The sequence below is a fragment of the Ailuropoda melanoleuca genome, chromosome 16 (genome assembly GCF_002007445.2).
Source record: "Ailuropoda melanoleuca isolate Jingjing chromosome 16, ASM200744v2, whole genome shotgun sequence".
Classification (NCBI taxonomy): Eukaryota; Metazoa; Chordata; class Mammalia; order Carnivora; family Ursidae; genus Ailuropoda; species Ailuropoda melanoleuca.
The window spans coordinates 26,560,573-26,585,565 of record NC_048233.1 but is presented as its reverse complement, the minus strand read 5'-3'; the positions used below and the strand labels follow the sequence as shown (position 1 = coordinate 26,585,565).

At 39.7% G+C, this 24,993-nt stretch overlaps 1 protein-coding gene across 6 annotated transcripts in view; it reads right to left on the bottom strand.

Annotated features, from left to right (window-relative positions):
• FAR2 (fatty acyl-CoA reductase 2) overlaps window positions 1–24,993 on the bottom strand; it is a 149,821-nt gene that overhangs the window by 99,714 nt on the left and 25,114 nt on the right. For 3 of the 6 annotated variants that reach the window (XM_034646258.1, XM_034646257.1, XM_034646259.1), the window contains one exon: window positions 13,531–13,638. The exons of 2 other annotated variants lie outside the window; for them this stretch is intronic. In XM_034646258.1, coding sequence (XP_034502149.1) covers window positions 13,531–13,602 — 72 coding nt within the window. In that variant the 5' untranslated portion in view covers window positions 13,603–13,638. Of the gene's footprint in view, window positions 1–10,561; window positions 10,766–13,530; window positions 13,639–24,993 lie in introns of those variants that run through there. One more of the 6 variants, XM_034646263.1, reaches the window with a different exon arrangement.

The window sequence follows — 24,993 nt, the reverse complement described above, 5'->3', positions numbered from 1 at the left end:
CTCAGGATTGTGAGATCGAGCCCCGCATCAGGCTCTGGGCAGGGCATGGAGTCTGCCTCAGATTCTCCCTCTCTCCCTTTGCCCTGCACCCTCTCTAAAACAAAACAAAACAGCATCTAGGATAATAGTGTATTTAATTCTAATCTGCACTATTTTGATTATAACCAGGGTTTGGATGTTCCACATTAAAAGCGATATGATAAACTGGAACATGTCATGAAGCTGAACATTAAAACATTAAAAACTATGTCATATGTGCAGTAGTTGAAAGAACTTAAGGGCAAGTTTAGGGACCAAATGACTTAGGGAGGACATGATAGCTGTCAAACATTGAAAGGATTGACACATAAAAAGAATTAAATCTGTTCTTTCTTGTTTTAAGAAACTAAATGATAAGAAATGGTTGAAAGCTGTGGATAGGTACAGTTCAGTTTAATATAAGAAAGCATATTTTAATCATCAAAGCTGCTAAAGATAGAGTGGTTTGCCTCAGGAGTTAGCAGATGTATCCAAGCAGAGGCTGAAAAACCACTTTGCTGGTACATTGCTGAAGATCCGTACTTATCCAATGGACAGCTGAGCTAGGTGACGTTATTATTCCTTCCAAACAGGAAAGTCTGTTAATCCATGAAGCAAATCAGGGTATATCAGGACGACAATTTCTTGAGTGTTTCAAAGCATTTGATTCTATCTAAAGATTTACTTTCTGAATGATCTCAATCAATGCTGATGCTCAGAGAAAGAGCTTAAGGTCACTCTACGGTATGCTCTGCTTTATACTATCTTGCTGCATTCTCTGTTCCATTACTCACCGTATTCGTTTCCTAGGGCCGCTGTTAAAGTATTGCAGGTTGGTTGGCTCAGCACAACAGACATTTATTGTCTCACAGTTCTGGAGGCCAGAAGTCCAAAATCAAGGGGTTGGCAAGGCCATGCTCTCCCTCAAGATGCTGGGGGAAGGTCTGTTCCAGGCCTCTCTCCTAGCTTCTTGTAGAGCCTTGGCTGGTGACAGCAAGCTCCAATCTTCACCAAGTTTCCTCCTTGTACATTTGTCTCTGTGTCCAAATTCCCTCTTTTTAAAAAGATTTTATTTATTTATTTATTTATTTGAGAGAGAGTGTGTATGCACGGGGTGGGGGGAGAGAGCAGGTGAGGGAGAGGGAGAATCTCGAGCAGACTCTGCACTGAGCGTGAACCCGACACAGGGCTCAATCCCACGACCCTGAGACCATGACCTGAGCTGAAACCGAGAGTTAGACGCTTCACCAACTGAGCCACCCAGGTGCCCCCAAATTTCCTTCTCTTTTTATGGACACCAGTCATATTGGGTTATGGGCTCACCCCTTTTCAGTATGACCTCCTCTTAACTAATGACATCTGCAATAACCCTATTTCTAAATATAGTCACATTCTGAGGCACTGGGTTAGGACCTCAACATACGAATCTTGGAGGGACAAAATTTAGCTGATAATACTCACACAGCACCATCTTTTTCTATCTAACTTCCTGAAGCTATGATTAGGGAAGCTACAAAGGAGTTGATCTGCAGGCAAGTCACCATTACAGCCAGGGTCCCTTGCTTGTGATGGCACGGCCAGTATAGTAGTTGTGCAAACCCTGGACTGTCTTCCTGGGCCAGTCACATATCAGACATGTCACTTACCGCCTCTGTATCCAGTTTTCTCAACTTATAGAGTTATTTAACCATGCTATTATACACTTACATGACAGAATTGTTGTCAAACACAATCATGTGCATGAACTTTGTAAATGTAAGGCACTTTGTAAAAGTCTTAGAAAGAGGCTGGGAGGAACTTTTCTAACCTTTTACCTGGGTTGTTTAAAAATATCAATAGGAAGAATGTGACTCAACAGAACCCAGATGAAAGATTAGCCCCATGAAGAGCAGACTACATGAAAACTTACATATGGTGTTATACACACACACACACACACACACACACACACACACACTACAGACCTGAAAGTAGTAAATCACTTTCCCTACCTGTAAAAATGGCACACTTCTATAAAAGTAACATTCAAAAAATCAAATCTGGGCTAGCCAGCACCGTCTTCTGACAATTTAGTATCAAAACTAATAAAAAGTCTTAGCAGCGGTGAAAGAGTCAGCCATTCTTACTGCCCTAGCTGATGCACCCACACGCTATCACTTTTTATTTGTATCACTAATAAGACCAAACCACTGCCAACTGCAGAGCCGGCGAGCCATGACATAAGCTATACCTGACCATAGGCACCACTGGCATGAGCTGACACAGGAGTTGAGGCTCCGAAACCAGTCCTGGGATGCGCTGAGAAGTGCCCGACTTTGGACAACTCTTTGAGTTTCTGTCTCCTTGTCTGTCTTACAGAAACACTTATCAGCTGTCTCACCCACAATAACAATTGTTATGATACTGATGGGCTGAAGCAAGAGAAGTATAAGAAATAAGAAGAAGTTAAGTGGCTTAGCAAGGTCACACAATGAGTGTCCATGACTGAGTGTGGTGGGGGCAGGGCCAAGGTTGAAATCAGCTTACTTGACTTTGAGTTCATTGTTCTTTCGCCTATATTTGTGTGTGTGTGTGTGTATGTGTGTGTGTGTGTGTGTGTGTCCTTCCTTGGAGCAGAAAAATCTTACTAGACTTTTTAACTAGTGGCAGGGAAGCTATTTCACTGGAAGAGTGAAATCACTATTCACTTCAACCCAGCCTGTCTAGTGACCTAACTTCTGGTTTTCTACTGGTAGGACTAACTGGAATTCAGCAGCAGTGAGGACTTCTTTCCAGAGTCGGAGGTGGCGAAATCACCACTCCCACAACTGACCCCGACAGCCTTCGTGAACCACGAAGAGGTATTTTTTCTAAAGGAAGGCATCACTGTCTGAATTGTGCACGTTCAGTTCTAGATGCGCCAGAGCCCCACATGATCATCTGATCTTAAAACCAATACGTTGATGATTGACCTAATCCACCCCATCTATAAAAAAAAAAAGAAAGAAAGAAAGAAAGAAAGAAAGAAAGAAAGAAAAAGAAAGAAAAGAAAAGAAAAGAAAAGAAAAGAAAAGAAAAGAAAAGAAAAGAAAAGAAGGAAAAAAAAAGAAAAAGGTAGTGAGAGAAGACTTTACAGGCATACATTTGGAAAGTCAAAAGCAGTTCTAAAGGCAATACCTTTGCAGAAAGCACTGATTCCAGAGGAAAACATCTTGTCATTCATTAAACTATATGGTCTCCAATGTTCCTTTTTAATTAGAAACATGATCTTTGGACTCTTCCAGTGAAACTCTTCTTGGATCATCTCCTTTTTTTCCCTGTGCAGGGCTCTGACCTCAGCTCAGGCCCAAATTACCTCCTGGATGAATTATTGCAACAGCTACCTAACTTGTCTTCCCGCCAACCTGGTTTTCCCTTGCAGGGTATGCTATGTCTCTTCTCCAGAATAATCCATCTACAGCGGATTGCTTTTCCCACATTAGGTCCTATTAGTTTCCTACATTTGCCACTGGAACATTCTCCCGTGATTTCGTTCCTGTTCCTCCCACTATTCGGAAATTAAGTTCCCCTCATTAGTCCAATCCCATGTTTAAGATAAACACGCCAGCGCACATGATCATTTCCTTTCCAAAATGCGGACTGCAGCTGTTGTAAGTATCTCGCATTTTGGTAGTATTCTCTAATTGGCTCATGTTCTATAATTTTGTTTCCAAAGCGACACTGGCCAAGAAAAACCTCTTTTGTCTTTCTTCTCTGGTGCACTTAGCTTCAGCCCAGAGTTCTCAATAAATACTTTGAAAGAGCTGCACGTCAGACAATTGCATTTCTTCTTATGCAACTAACCATAATAAACCTTTTGGTAAAATCTGATAGTAGAAGTGTAAATGAAAAACGAACAAGATAATGGGTGTGAAACTTGTCTAGCCACATACCACATCCTGTCAAGAAAGGCGACACAGGAAAATGAGAAGAGAATGCTTTGACTCTTGGCCTCTGATAAGGCCTATTTCCCCTATTTCGATGGACTGAGCAGCAGGCTCAACTCCCTGCATTACTGAAATTTGGGCAAAATACTGCCCTGTCTGGTCTGCAGCTGCTCAGTAATGAGTCAGTGAGGGTGAACAGATGGCAGCGACCACAGCATTCCGTGGAGTTCACCAGAAGTGCCCAGAGTCTTCAAACTTCAATGCAGAGGAAGAAGCACAGGAAGAGGGGTGCTTTCACACTGTGGTGGTTTGTTTGTTTCCCCTCCCCCCATACCGCTTGTGTTACTGCTCAAAGCTCTTGCCCAGCCAGGAAATGCTAAGCTTCTAGTTCAGTAGTGAGGAAATACATTTGATGCTGAAACACAAACTTACTTGAAATAGTCTTTGTAAGTTATTATATGAATAAGCAGAGTCTTATGGTTAATATGCTGTGTTCCAGTTCTAAATTCAACGCAGTGGTACAAAATTTACCTCCTTTGAGATCTGACAGAATTTTATCTGCAGAGACTCTTAAGAAATTCCAGCTGTGAGGTCTAAACCATTTCCTTCTAGCTAGGGGGACTTCAGAAAAATTACCTATCTGTCCATCTATCCATCCGTCCAACCTTTCTCAGCCCAACATTTGCAGGAACAGGATTGAAACTTGACTCAGGCCTACCCTTCAAACAAGGAAAAAGAGAAAGAGGCAGAGAGACAGCAAAACCAAGGTAGCAAGGGGATCAAAGCCATGGTGGAAGCATCTGTGTAATTCAGGATGTCCCAGCACAGGCTCCCCTCATCCTAGGCGAAGGGAGGAGAGCCCAGTGCGGCTGGGCTGCCTGCCCTGGGGGAGACATTAGCTTTGCTGCCTCAGTGGTTCCCCCTTCTGGCTATTACTCAAGGGAGTTCTACACAAGTGGTTGTACGTTGGTATGAATCACCACACCCCCCAGTAACAGTGGGAATCCTGTATCCTAGAGATGAGGAACTGGTGAAGTATTAGCATGTGTCTACACTTCATTTCTGTCAGATGTAGGCTTCCAAGCAGGGGGTGGAAGTGGGAAGTGAGGAGTTATGTGATACAGAGGAATTCTAATATCCTTCTCCAGCTGTAAAAATCAGGTGTTATGGTTAAATATACCCCACCATCCTGAGCCAAATATGTTTCCAAAATTCCTTGGCCTGGCATACAAGGTTATTTAAAAATCAGATGGAATCTGACTTTCCTGACTTCTCTCTTTTTCTCCTCCTACACTAACTTTTTACTGTGACCCAACAAGCTTTGTTTCCTTAAACTTCTTTTCCTTCTCATGGCACCTCCACTCCTCTTTTCTTCCTGTCCAGGTATTTTTGGCTTTCTCTAAAACCTCCCTAAATGGCCCTCCTGTCCAGGGAAGGTTGAGAACCGCTGGCCTATCCAAGGCCCAAATCGAATCCTGCTTTATCCATGATACCTGCCCGGGCTCTCCTGGGATCTAAGCCTGTCTCCTCCCTCCACGAATCCCACCTCAGCCACACTTCATGTCAGTCCTCTGGCCTATGCTGATGGACTGCCTGTCATTTCATGTTATGGTCTCCTTTTACTCTTACTTATTAAGCACTTTCACTGTTCCTTCCCTTCCTTAAATGTCTGTATATATTAATCCCTCAATTAGAGGTGGAAACAATGAGAGTGGAATCCCACTGTGCCTTCCATTTAGTGAGGGGTCAACAAACATTTTTGATTGCCTGAAAGGGGTCAAAGGCACTGAAGCAGAGCCAAACGTTATTTTATCTGTGGCATCCCAAGATGAACTTTGTGGGAAAGAGGCGTGCCCCGCAGTGCTATGGGTGCAGCTGTCAGGGTCTGCGTCCTTGAGCCAAGTTGAATACGAGCCAATGTCTGGGCGATTCAGCACAGTTTCTCAATCAGTCTTAAATCTGATGAGGCAAGAATTTGTGTTAGGTAAACCTGGGTGTCACTTTAAGCAAATACCTTAGTGGTACTGAGTCCTGAACTTTGTAGGAACATGGCAACAATCAGAGAGTTCAAGTAAGCTACAAATGTCACTATCATCCAAGACTCAAAACCTGGTGAAAGATAAGTGCTAGGCCCCATGTACACAAAGGTGAGAACTCCCAGATCTTTTGGTGATTCGCACCCAGTTCTTCAGAAACAAATCAGACAAACAGGTGGTATGAGACCGTTCTCACTGGATAAGGATGTGGTCTCGTGGAAAACACTTCCCAGCAGAGCCAAGTATTGGAGAGGATATTTGAGGGAAGTACCATTTAAGAAACTGCATTGTTGTTATGCTACCACTTCTGGGCAATGCTATCATTAAGACACAGTCTCTAGGCTCTCATCAAGTCAGAAGAAATTGATTAAAAAAAAAAAAGCGCTTTTCATAATGGGCCGCTGGTAGCACAAGTCAGAAAAAATAAAATACAGTCGTCTTCTTTAAAGACAAGTGAGAGTAAGAATCAATAATGTCTAGACCACGAATGCCCTGCTTATACCTTCCTTTGCTGCTCAGCTATAGGACATGGTAGCTATTTCCTAGAGAGCGAGACTTCTGAGAGATTCATTGATCTCTGAGATCCTTTCAAGGTCCAAGGATCCCTTTGTTCTTCCTTTTATGTGAGATTGAGTTTGGCTAGTACCATGATTTCATTCATATGTAAAGGATCATATGCAGCTTTTTCTCCATTTCATTGGTCTGTTTCTTCAGAGCCTGCACTGCACTGGCTGTTCTTTTGCTACATACTTACCAAAACAGCAAGTGCTTAAAATATCACATAGGTTTCAGTTTCTTCCTTCCTTCCTTCCTTCCTTTCTTCCCTTCCCTTCCTTCCCTCCTATTCTTTCCTCCCTTCCTTCCTTTTCTTTCTCTTTTTCTTTCCTCCCTCCCTTCCTTTTCTCTTCTCCTTCCTTCCTTCCTTCCTTCCTTCCTTCCTTCCTTCCTTCCCTCCCTCATTTAATCATTCAACAAACACTATGAAATGGACATTTTGTGCCTTCAGATTAGCAGAACAGACAAGAGTAGGAGAGCAAAGGTTTGTAAAACACATTGGTACACTGAAAATTTCCAGGCCTGTCCTTTGCTGAGACTGGAGAAAATAAACATTTTATTCCTGTTTGACAGATCTTTCTCTCTACAACCCCTGAAAAATCTCTGTAATGATTCAGGTGTGGTAGAGGACCGATGAACGACATTTCCCGAACACAGTAAAATGCGTGAACTCCAGCTACGTGCCCGATCACGGGTACATGGGGTGATGTTCATAGACTGAAAGGAATGAATGAATACTTCCAAATGGGAGGTTTCACTGTATAACAATAATTCGGTGGAAAGCCTCAAATGTCTCCATGAAAGCAACAATATAATACTTATAATATTACAAAAGAATCATCAGATGATGCTGTCAAGAAAAAAAGACCTTGTCAAAGCCTGTGGCAGCTGTGAGGGTACATAATTTCAGGGCCTTTCTATAGGCTGCTCCCTCTGTGGGGAACACATTTCACAAAGTTAGTTACTGCTCTCTCAGGCATCAGATTAAATGCCACATACCCAGGGAAGCCCTCCTGAACCCCCTATGTACAGTAAATGAGTCTTTGTCCTTCCTTCTCTCAGATTCATGTTAATTTCCTTTATAAAATGTATGGCATTTTTAATTGTGTTATTTTGTGTGTAGTTTTGTCAGCCATCCCATCAGAACAGCCGGTCAACAAAGACAGGGCCCATGTCTCCATTGTCTTTCCAGTGCCAGCCTGGTCCTGGCTTAGAGGAGACCCTTAGGAAAATAGCTTATGATCTGTATTTCTATGAAGAACACATTCAGTTCTTTTTAAGACCCAGATCTGTTTCTCATTTGCTGCTATGCCCAAGAAGCAAGTTGCTGTAAGTTAACTGTGGTGTTTGTCAAGTTACCAGTTACAAAATCAGGTTGGGTCTTAGCACTCTGGGTTCTATTGAAAGATTACGTTTTACCTCTGACATATTGTCTATCTGACTCAAAGTCTCCCGCAGGTTGTAAGGTGCTAGTGGTGATCAAGGCCCCACCCATTTACAGCCTTCGTTCTTGCACTAACACACACTCAGTTTTCATGCAGCCCCAACAAGATTGTGGGAAATAGAAAGTCTTCAGTAACCTCAGAGATGGATGGCCATCCAATTGCTACGACTTTCAAGATTTTCCTGAGGCCCAAGTAGAACTATGTAGACCCCTCCCACTCACTAAGATTTACACTGGGAGCTTCGCTCTTGGGGGATTCTCCGGTGGGAACCTAAGAACCAAGGAAACCTCTCTATTAATTCTCCGCAAAGGAGGGTAGATGTGCAGCATGAATTGCTTTCCTGCACAAATGATAAAGGAGAAACAATTACGTGGAGGTGGGAGAGTTACTATATTTTCATTTATTTTTCTGTGGTTTAAGGAAGAGATTCCTTGCTTATTAGAATGTCACACAAACCAAAGACCACAGCTTTAAGCCAAAACTTTAGCAAAATTAGATTTTGTAAAGTGCTTCTCTTCTCTGTAGAATACTAAGTATCAAGTATCAGAGTTCTTTCTTCAGAAGTCATCTGTGCGACGAATTACAAAATCACGTGTACTACCTTGTCTCCATGAATTGTCAGGGTCGAATGGGCAATTTAACCAAAAGAGCTCCATCTTCTGGAAAATTATTATTGAGATTTATTTCTCTTTTGTTTCTCAGACTTTCTATGAAGATATAGGTAGAATGGATTTGGGACTATTGTTTAACTAGAATGTTACCTGAATGACAGAACTTGTTTTTCGATGGTAAGAAAATAAACGAATCTCTCAGTGAGTTCTTAAAAGAGCGTGAGTATGTGACTACCAATGTGTTCACCAGTTAAATAAATATTCATCTGGTAATACAAATAGTTCCTTGAAGGGTCTAGAAGGTTCTGCCACTATCTTTTGAGTACATCCCAGTGCACATCCATATTTTACTTGGAGAAAGGAAAACGTAACCATTGTATGGGGATTGTTGGAAGCCATCAGATAGGAGACTTTGGACCAGAGAGATGTGACTTTGGATTTTGATTCTACCACTTGCCTTCTCTTAACCTTATTTTCTTCATTTGTAAAATGGCAATGATAATATAGGATTAGTGGAGATTAGTTAAGATAGTGAGCACAAAATATTTAGAACACTTATAGATGCTGATTGGAAACAGGTCCCTTTTTTCTTAAATTATTATATCAAATAAAACAAACAAACAAACAAAAGGTACGCCTGGGTAGCTCAGTTTGTAAGTGCCTGCCTTCGCTCAGGTCATGATGGTGAGGTCCTGGGATTGAGTCCTGCATCGGTTCCCTGCTTGGCCAGGAGCCTGCTTCTCCCTCTCCCTGCTTGTGCACTCTCTCTCTCTGTCAAATAAATAAATAAAATCTTTAAAAAAAAAACAAAACAAAAATCCTCTAGGTGGTATAATATAAATTGTGTATTATTGATGAGAGACGAATTTATTTCCTCAAAATCATCAACAATGGAGTGCCACCAGAATAATCAACATTATTTTGGAGTAGTGCTGTCCCAACAGAACTTTCTCTGATGGGGAAATGTTCTATACCTGTGCTGTCCAATATGGTGGCCACTATAGCTATATGTGGCTACTGTACCCCTGAAATGTGGCTGGTGTGACTTAGGAATGGAATTTTATTTTAATGTGACTTAAAATAATTAAATTTTAATTTTAAATATCCAGATGTGGCTACTGTATTGGACAGTGCTGTTCCAGTGAAATAATGAGCTCAAGTTTGTCCTAGATATCAAAGTCAGCATTCACAATTAAGAAGATGAATAGTAGCATTATCCACGTAACTTATGGCTAACCAATTTATCTCATCACAAATCTCACTGTAATAGACATTAGAAAGTGAAGTTCTTTTCTTGATGAGTCTACTTCTTGACCTCTATTTACACCTTTAACTCCTATGTTAGATGAAGAAGGCAGAAATCTCATTTGAGTGAAGAGGGGCCAGCTGATTTGGTATGACTGTCTAAAATGGGGCTGATAAAATTTTCCTTATCTGAAAAGATGATAGTGAATATTAGGAAGACCTCACTCTTCCTTTCATCACTTATTCAGAAGGTATCTGTATTCAAATTTAAATGTATGCTCACAGGTGTATCTGAAGGGCAATCAAAGTCTCTAAGAATTGTGACTAAAACTGATATGTTTTTAAAGCCCTAACAGGAAACTGGGTGTGCTGGGTTAGGTGGAGATGTGAATGACCAAAGGAGTGAGGGGAAATCAAAATGTGTCAGAATCCAAAATAGGACAGAAAGCTCTTATAGCAAAAGTAAGACAGGAAGATAATGTGTACAGCCCAATGGTAACGAGGGCGGAAGCAGAACAGTGGCTGGGGTCAAAGCATCTGCAAGAGGTACAGAAAGGGAACATCCCAGATTTGGGAAGGGAGGAACCCAGAGCGGGGCTCTCATCTGAAAGTGCTCACCCTAAGATCAACCAGCAATTTGATGAAAACGTTCAGACCCCATTTCCCTGACGCCCCAGGCACCATTGATGGGGAGTGTTGGCCATTCTTCTGCCTTGAGAAATTCTGTTCTTACAGTTTCTACGTACCACTTGACGTATCCTTATCTGCCTGGTGACGGCTTCTTAATCCTCATAACTGATATTTTACTGCTCAGCTCCATGGGGCACCATACACGTTGTAGACCTCATAAATGTGTCAGTAGATGATGACAACTCTGGATGATGGCAGTAAAGGTGTTTTCTAATTCACACAAAGGCATCGTATGGCCTAGAAGTTCCCCGATTTGGGCCCTAGGAAGACAATAGTTCTCTTAGGTGCCATCCTAGGCCCTTTGTTGCTTTCTTTCTTTCTTTCTTTTTTTTTTTTTTTTAAGATTTTATTTATTTATTTAAGAGAGAGAAAGTACACAAACAGGGGGAGGGACAGAGGGAGAAGCAAACTCCCCACTGAGGAGGAAGCCCAATGGGGGACTCAAATCTCAGGACCCTGGGATCATGACCTGAGCTGAAGGTAGATGCTTAACTGACTGAGCCACCCAGATGCCCCCCCCCCACTTTTGGTGTTTTCATTTTTAATTAGCTACTGATAACCTCATTCACACACATTGTTTCAACCACCCCTTATATACCATCTCTATGGCTCTTGCATCGTTCTGTTATCCACAACCCTGATTTCTCTCCCGAGCCCTAAATTCACATCTAATTGGGTTTTACACACAATTCTATTCAGATGTTTCAGTGGCACCAAAAACACAACATATTAAAAAAAGAATTGATCCACAATCCTGATTAACACCACCACCATCGCCTGGTAACTCAAGCCAGCATGTGAGAATTATCTCCATCTCACTCACTCCCCACATAACTTCAATCTATGAATCCTGGAGATTCTGCTACAATTAACCCCTTCTGTGTACGTCCCTGTTACCTCCTTCCTGCAGCTGCTTGGGACCTCTCCACACTCCCCTCTACCAGCTGCCATCTTTCCTATCATTGTGGTCCATTCTACCTCCACATAGTTTCCAGTGGGATCTTTCTAAAATGCATATGTTATTATGTCACTCTTGCTAAAGCTACTTTAATTTTTATGCCTTGTTAATGTGAGTCATGATAAAGTCTGAACTCCCAACTGTGGCATATAACAAGGTATACATGAGCTGGTCCCTGCACGTTTTCCCATTTTCAAGCTCTACCATGTCTCCAAACATATGCCTGCACTTGAGTCACATGCACTACATTTCTTAAGAGGCCCAGGGTAATCCTTCAGATGGCTCAGTGGCTCTTCCTAGAACTCCACTGGTATGAACCAGGGCACACTGCAAGAGTTTCCAAACTGGTCTTTCCCTTTAGACTTTAAGTACTTTGAGAATAGGAATATGATTTTATCTTTACATCTCTAGCACCTGCCAACCACCTGCTACTTTAGAATAAATGTTTGGCAAGTAGATGGATGAATGCATAGGTCAAAGAGAAAGGAAAGAAAGAAAATTAATGAACCTCAAATAATTCTGGAATTTCAGGAAATGTGGGGAGTGTGAAGAGCTGGGGTAGGAAAAATAAATAGTGGCTGCGATGCAGAAAGTATCTTTGGATTAAAAAATCACACTGCTTTTTCTACCTTCGTAGGTGGAAGGGCAGTGTTCATAGCATCATTGTTTCATGGAGACACCGAACATTTTTATGCTTCAGTTTTTTAAATTTTTAATTTACTAAAGGGAAAACATTACTTCAAAGCATTAATACTCTAAAGTCTTTGCCCTTTATGACAAAGCTGTGGATATTAGTGATAAGCCTTAAAAGCCTTAAAATATTTCAATGTAAAAGAATAATGGGAGAGGATATAAATCCCCTTTATATAAAATTATTTCAAAAGAGTAAGCATAAAAAGAAACTCTCCAAGCATATTTTTTCTTTCCCTTCTATTCTTTTATTATCTTTAAAAAAAAGTTTGTTATTTTGAAAGTACGCAGCTGTCCACAACTATAGATAAGGAGGTAAAAATGTCACATCTATTTGAAGTACACTTAAAGTCACCATTAAGCTGTATCAATTATTTTGTGTATGTAAAAGGAGGGAGATGAATCTTGGTTCATAAAAATTGTTCTGCATTAAGTCTCAGATTTCCTTTTGTTTTGAATTAAAATATCTGGGGTATGCCTGTTTGCTTGGCTGCCACTATTAACAGAGCCTATGACAGAGGACAATATTTCTTAAATGAACACCTGCAGAGTTTTCCAAGAAGTCAACTCTCCATATCATTAGTTTGGGGTATTAAACTACAAGGGCTGGAAGCTGCATTTCGTAATTCCAAATATAGATAGTTTGAAAATACAATTATTAAAAAAGAAACTTAGTTTTTTATGCCAGAGAGGAGGTGGGTAAGGAGATGGGTGAAACAGATCAAGAGTACACTTCTTGTGACGAGTGCTGGGTGATGTATAGAATTGTGGAATCACTATATTGTATACCTGAAACTAACAAAATGCTGTATGTTATACTGGAATTTTAAAAATTAAAAAGAAACTTTTAGTTTTAAAGGTTTACTGAGTCCAGGTTTTGTTTCATTGCATCTTCCTCTATAGTATCAGATGGTTGGAGGTGCTCGATGAATACTTAAGCAAATCATCGACTCTTTCTAGGCCTCAGTTCACTCATCAATGAATGGGATTAATAACCACATCATAAAGTTATTGGAGAATTAAGTGAGATACTGTTTTGTACTCTGGCTGGTTCAATCCAAGTTTGCTATTATTGCTTGCATATCTGATCCTTGTAAGCCTGGTTACAGGGTCTCTGCATCTTCAACATGTTCATAGAAATATAAGACTACACATTTTATATTTCAGTTTCAAAAATGGGGTAAGACTTCAGTAACAAAACACAAAGACAGGTTTAGAGACACTTTGGAAACTGTAAATGAACACAGCCAGCCAGCTATGAGAAACAGCTCAAGCAAGAAACAAATAGCTTATGAAATTCTTGTTCTTTGCAATGACTTTTATTTGTCACACAGCATTGTCATGAAGTTTAAGTTATTACTGAATAACATGATGTACCTTATAGGTCAAACGCAATTGTTGCTTCACCTGAATTTTCTCTCCACCAAGGCCTTTCAGCAATGCTCTCATAGCCTCACAACTCCAAATGGATCAAGAATCGGTGCTCTAAAATTAGCAAGACAGGAAACAACAAGTGTTGGCGAGGATGCGGAGAAAGGGGAACCCTCTTATACTGTTGATGGGAATGCAAGCTGGTACAGCCACTCTGGAAAACAGCATGGAGTTTCTTCAAGACATTAAAGGTAGAGCTACCGGGGCACCTGGGTGGCTCAGCTGTTAAGCGTCTGCCTTTGGCTCAGGTCATGATCCCAGGGTCCTGGGATCGAGCCCTGCATCGGGCTCCCTGCTCGGCGGGAAGCCTGCTTCTCCCTCTTACACTCCCCTTGCTTGTGTTCCCTCTCTCGCTGTCTCTCTCTGTCAAATAAATAAATAAAAACTTAAAAAATGAAAATAGAGCTACCCTACAACTCAGCAATTGCACTAATGGGTATTTACCCCAAAGATACAGATGTAGTGATCTGAAGGGGCACCTGCACCCCAATGTTCATAGCAGCAATGTCCACAATAGCCAGACTGTGGAAGAAGCCGAGATGCCCTTCAACAGATGAATGGATCAAGAAGATGTGGTTCATACATACAATGGAATATTACTCAGCCATCGGAAAGGATGAATACCTACCATTTGCATTGACATGAATGGAACTGGAGGGGATTATGCTAAGTGAGGTAAATCAAGCAGAGAAAGACAATTATCATATGGTTTCACTTATTTGTGGAACAGAAGGAATAGCACAGAAGACCATAGGGGAAGGGAGGGAAAACTGAATGGGAAGAAATCAGAGAGGGAGACAAACCATGAGAGACTCTTAATTCTAGGAAACAAACAGGGTTGCTGGAGGGGAGGTGGGTGGGGAGAAGGGGTGACTGGGTGACGGACATTAAGGAGAGCATGCGATGTAATGAGCACTGGGTGTTATATGCAACTGATGAAGACTGATCATTATATCTGAAACTAATGATGTACTATATGTTGGCTAATTGAATTTAAATTTTAAAAAAATTGAAAAAAAAGAACCACTGCTCTAGGCTGTTGTAGTCACATGACCTATATAGTTCTTCTAATGCACAGATTTTAAAATACATTTTTTAAAAGAAACCCTTTAGAGGAGGGTTTTCTCTGAATCTGCCTTGTTTTTGCAAATGTAAGTGTATTCTGCATCTTTTTTATTTTTCTGTCAGTATATTCTTTTGTTCTCTTCTCAGTGGAGATACAGAATAGTTGGTGACTATCATTCAGAATTGATCTTAATGCTGCTGTTTTACCCTTCATGCATTAAATAGTTGTTTGTAGGGGCGCCTGGGTGGCACAGCGGTTAAGCGTCTGCCTCCGGCTCAGGGCGTGATCCCGGCGTTACGGGATCGAGCCCCACATCAGGCTCCTCTGCTATGAGCCTGCTTCTTCCTCTCCCACTCCCCCTGCTTGTGTTCCCTCTCTCGCTGGCTGTCTCTATCTCTGTCAAATAAATAAATAATCTTNATGTTGCTGTTTTACCCTTCATGCATTAAAATAGTTGTTTGTAGGAGATTTCTCGGCTGTTACCAAGATTCCACAATATACATGTTATTTTCATTTCAAATGATGATATGGGAGAATAAGGCCAGCATTTCTGAAAGAACATGCAGGGGGAGCCTTCATAAACAATAGAAGGAAAATTCACTATCATCCAGTTTAGGAAAAACAAAAGTGGTTGTAGGTGGTGACAGTACAATTTCTTAGAATATTGTGAATTAAAATAATTCAATTATGCCCACAACAGATGAGCTTTGCTAATCTGAAGAAATCACCAAAAAAGATATGTTAATTCCCTGGCTAAAAAGCAAGAAAGACTGGGTCAGAAAAGTTATTGAATTCTTTAATAACAAAGAATGTGTTCACAAAAATCCCATGAGTAGAAGGAAGGAACAAGAATTTAGATTTTTCCCCCCAACAGTGTTCAAAAGATAGAGACAGAAAAACCTGATATTCTGGAAGCCCGAGGGGCTTCAGCTTAGCCTTCTCCACCACCTTCTGTATGAACAATTTTGAGCATATTCACTGCATATTGCACGAAGTCTATGGTTTTTGTTTTTGTTTTCTTAGATTTTATTTATTTATTTGAGGGAGAGAGAGAGGGGAAAAGAGGGAGAGCACAGAAGGAGAGGGAGAGGGAGAAGCAGACTCCCCGCTGAGCAGAGAGCTCTATGGACGTGGGGCTTAATCCCAGGACCTTGAGATCATGACCTGAGCCTAAGGCAGGCATTTCATGGACTGAGCCACCCAGTTGCCCCACACTAATTCTATGTTAACTAAATAATCTTTTTCTTAAAATCCGAGGACCCAATGTAATTAAGAGTCTCACTCCATTATTTGATGTTTGACTACAGTTACTTTTCAAGCCTTACCCCCACCCTCTTCCCATTCTGCCTCAGATCTGGGCAAGTTGATAAGAAAGCCCAGGTGCTTTGCCACCAGCTGTAAGCTCAAACCATGCACGAACACCCTCACTCCAGCTCCAGCCCCTAACTACCATGAAAACTCAGAGCCAGCCTCCTTCCTTTCACAGTTCTTTCAAGCTATTTTCAGATCAGCTTGAGAGGTCTGTCCTACTCTCCCCAGAAAGCTTCGTTATGAGAGTAAAAACCTATTCACAGTTAATAAAAACCTTTCACTGTGTGTGTGTGTGTGTGTGTGTGTGTGTGTGTGTGTGTGTGTATAGCATCATCTGTTTGGAAATCCAAACCAAATTTTGGGTGGTGATCCATTCCAACTCTAGGGACTGGCCACAACACCCAGTCACCATGATACTGGAAAGAGGGTCCCTTTCAACGAGGACATAATCATAATACCTAGGAAGAAATCTGCATCCAAGAAAAACCTAAAAACATCAATTTCTTGTGAGTTCATATACTGGGAATCCATGCCATCCAACCTAATCAATGCTAACATGACGCCAGACTAAATGTCAGAAACTGAGAAGTTGCAGACTAGTCTTGGGAATGGTAACACCTCCAATGGATCACTACAGCACATCTTCTCTTTTTGCTTTCATCTATCCTATGGAAACACAACTGTAAGAAATAACATGTGTAAGAAATAATACATACTCCATATGAAGGAACAGTTCTACTTTATGGGAAGGAGACTAGAATGCCTGCAGGGGGCAGTAGTTAACTTAAACGGAGCAGGCAAGAGAAAATAGATGTGCTTTTTGTCTTACAACCCAGGATAGCCTGGCTCTATTACACTATTAAAAAATACTGTACTGTCTTTAAAAGGTAACACACAGCAAACTTCCGAGCTGCTGCTATAAACGCAAAGGTTCAAAAGCTGCATAACTAGAAATCTCAGTATTTTTACTCCCGTTGCTATCATATTAAAAAAAAATTTTTGATATCTGCAATGGAGACACTAATTTACAGGTATAGATATAAATGAGCAAAGACTGCCACTGAAGGAACCAAGGCCTTTCTTTCAACCCTCTCTTGCTTTATATCCCATTTTCATTTTTATTTCATGTTCACAGATTCTTATGCTGCATTAATGTTATAAAAGCCTACGCTCAATAAATGGAACTCACTCTTTAAACAGATATATTAGTTGACTTTGGTATTTCATGTGCAAGTGCAATACTTTATGGAACCTTTGAACTATCTGAAAAACACCTAACACATATTCTTTGCTGAACTAGAAATTTGCAAAAACATGGATGGTTTTTAAAGAACTCCAGGATGTGGGACTTATCCAGAACTAAGTTCAAGTGCTGGCTCCACCACCGTGTGACTGTGGAAATTTCGCTCACCTCAGCTGTCCATGAAGAATGTTGTAAGGGTTAAATGAGATTTCAAAGATAACCATCCATCACAGTACCGGGCACACAGGAGGTGCTTAATAAATGCTAACTGCTTTTATCTCTGAGTTAGTCTCCTCTGGTCCTTCGGGTTTTGGTACTCTGAAATGTTCTAGGGCTTCAGAAGCCCGGTAGTTCGTAGTTACTCAGAACATTCAATTTTGCATAGCCAGGAAGGACAGCTTCTTTGGTTTAATTTGTGGATGTACAATAACAAAACAACTGGTAGGAATTACTACCTGGTAGTTGGTGTGTAGACTCACCCATTTTTGAATTTGTTGTAAAGAAAAAGGTGAAAGAATTAATGATTGCTATATATCTCTCACTCATGAATCCTCCCGGGGCCACTGCTTTGCTTCTCTTACTTTCTGACAAGCCACAGGAAATCTACATGCTTACAGGCCATAGGCAATGTTCTAAACAACCAACACAAAAGACCAGGCAACTGCTTTTCTGATAAATAGAGTCCACTATTTACTTTGAAGGAGTAGTCTCTATGAGGGAATTCATTACTTATCCTCAGAAAGCACCCCTGCAAACTGATTCTACACAAGGAAACTCTGATGCTAGCAGTGGACAAGATTCTGGGGAAAAAAAAAAAAATCAAGCTTTCTACTTTCTTCCTCCCAATTTTTTTTTCTAGTTAATTTCCGGGGCAACCTAAAACAACAAAGCCACTTAAAACACAAGGAAATGCAAAAGCCTGTTGATACAATGTTATGATTGAACATGTAAATGTATCAAAGGTCAAGTTTCAGTTACAGTTCCTATAGCAATTGCAACTTGGCCACTCACCACTTCAACAGTAACAACCAGAGTATCCACAGCCAGAGAAAGCATTTCTGCAGGAGCTCTAGGACTTTCTGTCATTGAAAAGTTTGGGCTATTATGTTGCATTTGTTTTTGCTGTGTTTACTCAGGTCAGTATTTCTTTCTTTCTTTTTTTTTTTAAAGATTTTATTTATTTATTTATTTGACAGAGATAGAGACAGCCAGCGAGAGAGGGAACACAAGCGGGGAGTGGGAGAGGAAGAAGCAGGCTCATAGCAGAGGAGGCCTGATGTGGGGCTCGATCCCATAACGCTGGGATCACGCCCTGAACCGAAGGCAGACGCTTAACCGCTGTGCCACCCAGGCGCCCCTCAGGTCAGTATTTCTAAACATCACATTTAGGCTCTATGAAAGCTCTTTAATTTGGCCCTGCTATTTAAGTGGTGATGGGTTCAGCCACATGTATCTTGCAATTGTCCCTTTTAGCCAATAGCATTTTAATGTGCCCTTAACTTTAATGGAGAAACACTTAATGATAAATCCTCTTTGGTAAACTGGAAGGCTTTTGTACACTATGGTGTAAGTCAGAAAATTTAGGAGTATTCACCATGCGGCAAATGAACTCAAAGTGGGAAATATATAAAAACTAAGGGCCAAAAGACAGGAAGTGATGGACCCAAAGCTGAGGGTGCGGTTTTATGGGAACTATGAAAATAATACAACATTGTAAACATTGGATAGGTTTCACTTTAAAAGCAGAGGTATACATGATTTTTAAATACACATAGCAGGAAAACTAGAAGGATGATAAATACGTTTTCATATTCAGACAAGAATTAGTGATCTCTGAAATTCGTATTCAAAGCTCAGTAAAACAACTCAGCATGATGCCAGAATCATAATAGGGGATCAAATGGCCAGTCTATACAGTCAAAGTGAAGTGAAGGATTCTAGAGTATCTAGAACAAGGGCCAACAAACCATAGTCCATGGGCCAAATATAGTCTGAAGTCTGTTTTCATAAATAAATAAAACCCCAATACCTTTAAATATTGTCTAGGGTTGCTTTCATGTTAGAATGGCAGATGATGGAATAGTTATGACAGAAACCACTGGGTTGGCAAAGCCTAAAATATTTACGATCTGAACCTTTACAGAAAATTCAGCCAAAAAGCTTAAATAAAAGCAGACATAGATCCATTGCCTGGACTATGAACTCTCTATGTTCGTTGAGAAGGGGACAATTAAACAAGCAAGCAAACAAACAAAGAAACTTAGACTAGAAATGATCACTTACTTTATTCTGCTTTTAGGCCCTAGAGTTACCAAATTCCAACTATAAGGTGGATAAATTATTCCCTTAAAATTTTTCAGAAAAGTTGATATGATTTCCTCTATCTCATAATCTAAGCCACAAATGTATAGGTTCAATACGTTTTAAAATCTATGTGTTACTAGATTTAAAGTTCAAATGTCCTATACTTGAAATCCAAATATTAAAAAGCATATTTGTGTTTTTTACTTTAGGGATATTCTTACTGAAAGTTGAGCATTTGTGAAAAATAATTATATGATGCCCCAAGCAAAATGTTTATCACTTAATAACCAAGCTCTAGAGAAATGAGGAAGAAGGGACAAAATGGCTATATTCAATATAGCATAAAAGAATGCCAGAAGGAACTTAGTGACACGTAAAATTCATTTTGTTAAAAAAATGGCTAAGAAATAGTTGATTAGCTGAAAGAGATGTGAGAATATTTTTGGAAGTTTCAGCAAGGGAAATTCATGCAAAATACTATAAAAAAACAAAGCCATAAGGACAACTAAAATGTGTAAAATTATGACAAGAAGTCTGGAAACTTGTGTTCAGGTAATATCCTGAATAATGAAAGCAATTATGGCAAATGGCAAAAGGACTGCATATTTTTCAGAAAAAAAGTCAAGCCTGGAATTATAAAATGGTCAATTTAGCTTAATATCTAAAAAAAATTACCCAAGTGACTCATCAAGAAATCAATTTCAACTGCTTAGAAGATTCAGAAGATACAAAAGAATAACTAAGATGCTTTTGATTTTCTGAAAAACACATTTAGACCAATCTCATTTCTTTCTATGTTGCAGTGACAGGGATAGTTGATGGGAGTCAACTAAGGTCTTTCTCTCAGCTGATTATGACATGCATCTTGTAAGAAAGACAAAGATGGTGTAGAAAAATACACAGACTCACCTAAAACAGCAAGATGGGAGCCAGCAGATACAGGCTAGTTCAAATTGAGATGTGATATTTTTTTTAAGATTGAGTAAAAAATTATTTATACACACACACACACATGCACATACAGTTATTAATGATTTTACAGTGTGATTTTATACAACTCATTTTTTTGGTCTTGGTTTTATAAAAATTAATTTTATTAATGTATTAATCTATTGTCGAATGACAGGGCTGAAGTATAAAACCGTTCTTAGTGTTTATTCTGTGTAATTTTCTAAGTTCATATGAAGTTTATTCCTCTAACATTCTAGCACTTAGCACTTGGTGTGTTTTATTTCATTCATTTGTATACATGTCTAGGGCTTCAAGCAGGATCATAAGCTCTGAGGGCAAGAACAGTTTCTTATACAAACTTTCTCTCCCATAACATATGAATAATAGATACCAGTGAAGTAAAGGGATCCAGCGGTCAGGATAGCTTCCTGGATTGAGTTAGAATCTGGTGTTAATATTTTCAGCAGTGACAGTGGTGGTAGAATATGTCATTCATTTGAAAGTTAACCATATGTTACTTTATGCAATATAAAAATTTCAGAGATTTAAAGTTGATGATCCAATGTAAGTGGAATTATTTGGGGGCAGAGAATTTTGTCTTACCGTGGTAATAATGATATTTAAAAATAGTATTTAAAAATAGCTTTTGATATCACATACACTTTCTAATTTAAGAACTGAAAGGATCCTACAAAGCAGATATTGTTATCATCTGAGATTTAAGGAGATTGACAACATGATGACAGATATGTCAGAATTTGAATCTGGAACTTAAATTTAGGTCATCTGATGATAGACTGATAGTTTCTATGTCCCTTTACAGCACTGTAACGTCTCTTTCTTTATATCTGTCCCAGTTTGGGTTCCCACAGAAGTTGACCCCAAGGAAAGGCTTTGGGTGGAAATTTGGGGATGTGGAGAGAACATCTGAAGGGGAGCAGAGGTGTGACATAGGGAAGGGAAAGCATCCAGTAAGGGAAGACATTAAACTAGCTACCACTACATGCACATAGGCCTTAATTTCTCAAGGAAACACTGGAAATGGTGTAAAACCAAACTGAGCTGACATGTGTCTTCTCAAAATTCCTATGTTGAAAATCTAACCCCCAGTACCTCAGAATATGATTGTATTTGGAGATAGGACCTTGAAAGAGGTGATTAAGCTAAAATGAGGGTATTAGGGTGGGCTCTAACCCAATGTGACTCATGTCTTTACAAGAAGAGAAAATCTGGACAAAGAGACACCAGAGATCTGCACACACAGAGGAAAGACCACGTGAGTAGCAATGAGAGGACAATCAGCTGCAAGCCAAGGAGGGAGGCCTCAAGGAAATCAGACCTGCCAATACCTTGATCTTCAACTTTTAGCCTCCAGAAATGTGAGAAAATAAATGTCTGGGTTACCGAATCTGTGGTGTTCTGTTATGGCAACAATAGCAAAAAAACATACCATGCCTCAGAATTTTCCCTCTCAAGTAGTGAAGGAGTTGGTGTAGTTGTACTTGAGTTTTGACCTCTGTACTTGTGGCTCTTCTGGACATGGGCTCTCCTTGTCAAGCTTAAGCTTCTGGTTGAGACCCTGTCCCGGATCACCCTCACCTGCTTCTCCTTTCCCTGCAACCTTGTTCTGCTCTCTTCCAGGATTGCTCCTGGCCATGCACAGTCAGCAACACATCCCCTTCCACCTGAATAAGACATTTAAGGATAGCCCTTCCCAGCAAGGACTCAGGTGGACGGATGTTTTGGAAAGAGCATCAGAATTCAAAAGAGTTGGCAGAGCTGGAACGAAGGGAATAGAATGGATTTTAATAGCAAGCACACAGAGAATTAAAACCATTTCAGAGAGATAAGAGCCATCAGTTACAGCCAAAGATTTAGAATTCAAATTGAATCCTAGAGCAGAGTATAACATAATAACACAACGTTAGTGTCATTATTGCAAGTAAAGAGCACAGGGCTGACATAGAGCAAATGAGGGATGGGTGTGAATACACATTTTAATTCATTGCACCAATAGTGCTTGATGATATGATGTTATTATCCATCTAGAGAACAGGAGGACAGCGTGCTGGAAGAAGAAATTAATTTTTCCATGACACATCTGGGTAACAATTATATCTAGTTTGGAATCCTATGAAATGATGTATGAAATGGAAATACTGAAAAGAGGCAAGAAATGAATAATAAAGATGGTGTAAAAAAACTTTGAGGAAAAGCTTATGAAAGTTGGGGAACGAAGAGCAGCAGCAATACTGGGAGATTTGGAAGTGGTATCGGCTGGATTCAGATCAGCTGTTTTCTATTCCTACTGAGAATTTAAAGGAGAAGAAATGAATTTAAGAAGCCGGAGGGGAGATTTAGCTAAGCCTCACAAACTTGGAGGGTCAGAGTGAAATTCTAGAAAATGCCACGAAGGTTAAAGAAAACTAGGAGCCTTTAAGAACAAAGATGATAGGTCACCCTTTACCATGGATCCTGGAACCAGCCCATATACTTTATCACAATGAGAACAAATAATTCCAAAGAAGTACAGTTCTTGGACTTTGAGTAGTATTTAAGAATTCAGTGACAATTTAACTTGCCTACAACTTCTTTATTTAAAGCCTGACCTAATCTTTCCCAGAACTGCAGATTCAAGTTTATTTCTGTGGCCTGGATAGACAATTATCCTGGTAGAGTTATATAAGGTCCTTCTACAGAGGAGGGAGATAAACCTCTCAGAGATTTTCTACCTTTGTGTCAAAAAAAATTTTTTTTATTAAGGTAAGATTCACATAACATAAAATAAACCATTTCAATGTGTACGATGCAGTAGCATTTAACACGTCACAATGGAACAATATCATCACCTTTACCGAGTTCCAAATTTGTGTTGCTATTTGCAATTAGGACAATCTTGGGTACACTTTCCTGTGAGGTTTCCTAATAAAATAATGATGTGGTACATAATCTGGAAATCTGAAGGGTTCCATTAAACTTTTAATTGGCATTAAAACAGCCGCTTAGTACATGAATGATACATGTTTATGATTGTTAAATGAATGATAATAAAATAAGTTAGGGTGCTATTCACCACCAAGGTAAAATTCTAATTAGAAAGTGTCCTAGGGGATAAATCTTCTCTCTTCAATTTAGCTTCTGGAGAAACATAAACATACTATATTCCAAAAGGTACCTTTCAAATAAAATTTGATTACTGTTAATTATAGAAATTCAATCTTTAATGGGTAATTTAGTGCATAAGCTTCAAGAAAACTAATCTAATAGTCTATCCTTCAATGTTTACCAGTTATTATATGATATATTTGAAAAATGGTAAGCATAATGACAAGATAAACATTAGTCATTAAGTCAAGTAAAAAACCATGCAATTACATGTTTTAGAGAGAAGTACATAAGAATTAACGAAGGTAATGAAACTAAATATAATGGGCCTTGACTATGCAAAATATATATGCTTGGAAAAGATAGCAACAGGTGCTGTCTTCTGACCCCCCATGAAAAATGTAGGGAGAGGCTATATCACAAGCTGCTGTTTATTCTGCACAAATAAGGATTAATGAATGAGAAAACCAAATGCTCTCTCAGTAAATCCAAGATTTTCTAGTCCTTTGTACTTTGTGTGATTTTTTACAGGCAGATGATAGCTAACTAGCTAGCTGATAATAAACTCATTGAATAATACATACGACCTTAGGAAAATAGATGTGATTTAAAGAGAGGAAATACTCCCCAAACCAAGTATCTCTCCCCTGGAAGTCATCTGTGGGGTCTGAAAATACTATCAGAAGATACTGAAGTCTCTGGTTAAATCGTATATGTGCATTCTGGTTACAACATTTCTGCAATTAGTTTAACAAGAGACCAATTTAGTTGGGCCATGAATGAATGGATAGATTTAGATGGAGGAAATCCCTGAAGGTCAAGGACGTGGAGTGAAGGACTTCAGGGGGAGAGGATGGTTTGGGGGGCTGGGTCCTGTGCAGCATGAGGGCACTGGAGAGCCATCTTGAAAAAAGCAAAGAAGAGCTCAGAGGCACTCTGAACAGCCTCGAATGTCTTTAGGAGCTAGGGTACAATTGGTGGTACTGGGCTCTCGCAGAGAAGCCTTCTTAACCTTTATTTAGTCATTATTACTTGGTAAAACATTTAGGATGCTATGAATAACATTTCCTGTATTCCTTTCTTGGATCAAGAAAAATGATATCTATAGCTTCACAGAAGGATTCTCTTATTAGTTCACCAACTTCAGTTGAATTTGCCTTCAGTTTGGCTATACCCATCACACCTGCTGCTAACACTCACCTGTGAAGGAAGTTTTCTTGTTTGGTTCTTCTGAAGCTGGAGGATTTCAGTGCCTCTTGACTGATCTCGTAAACTACTTGACTATCTCAAAGTACCTCTTAAGGAGAATTTTCCATTGCAAATATGAGATACTCTCTTTCATCTCTTTAACATTTAATATTATTACTAAATAATATTAATAGTATTTCCTATTATTACTCTTCAGGAGGCACCTTGGTGGCTCAGTCTG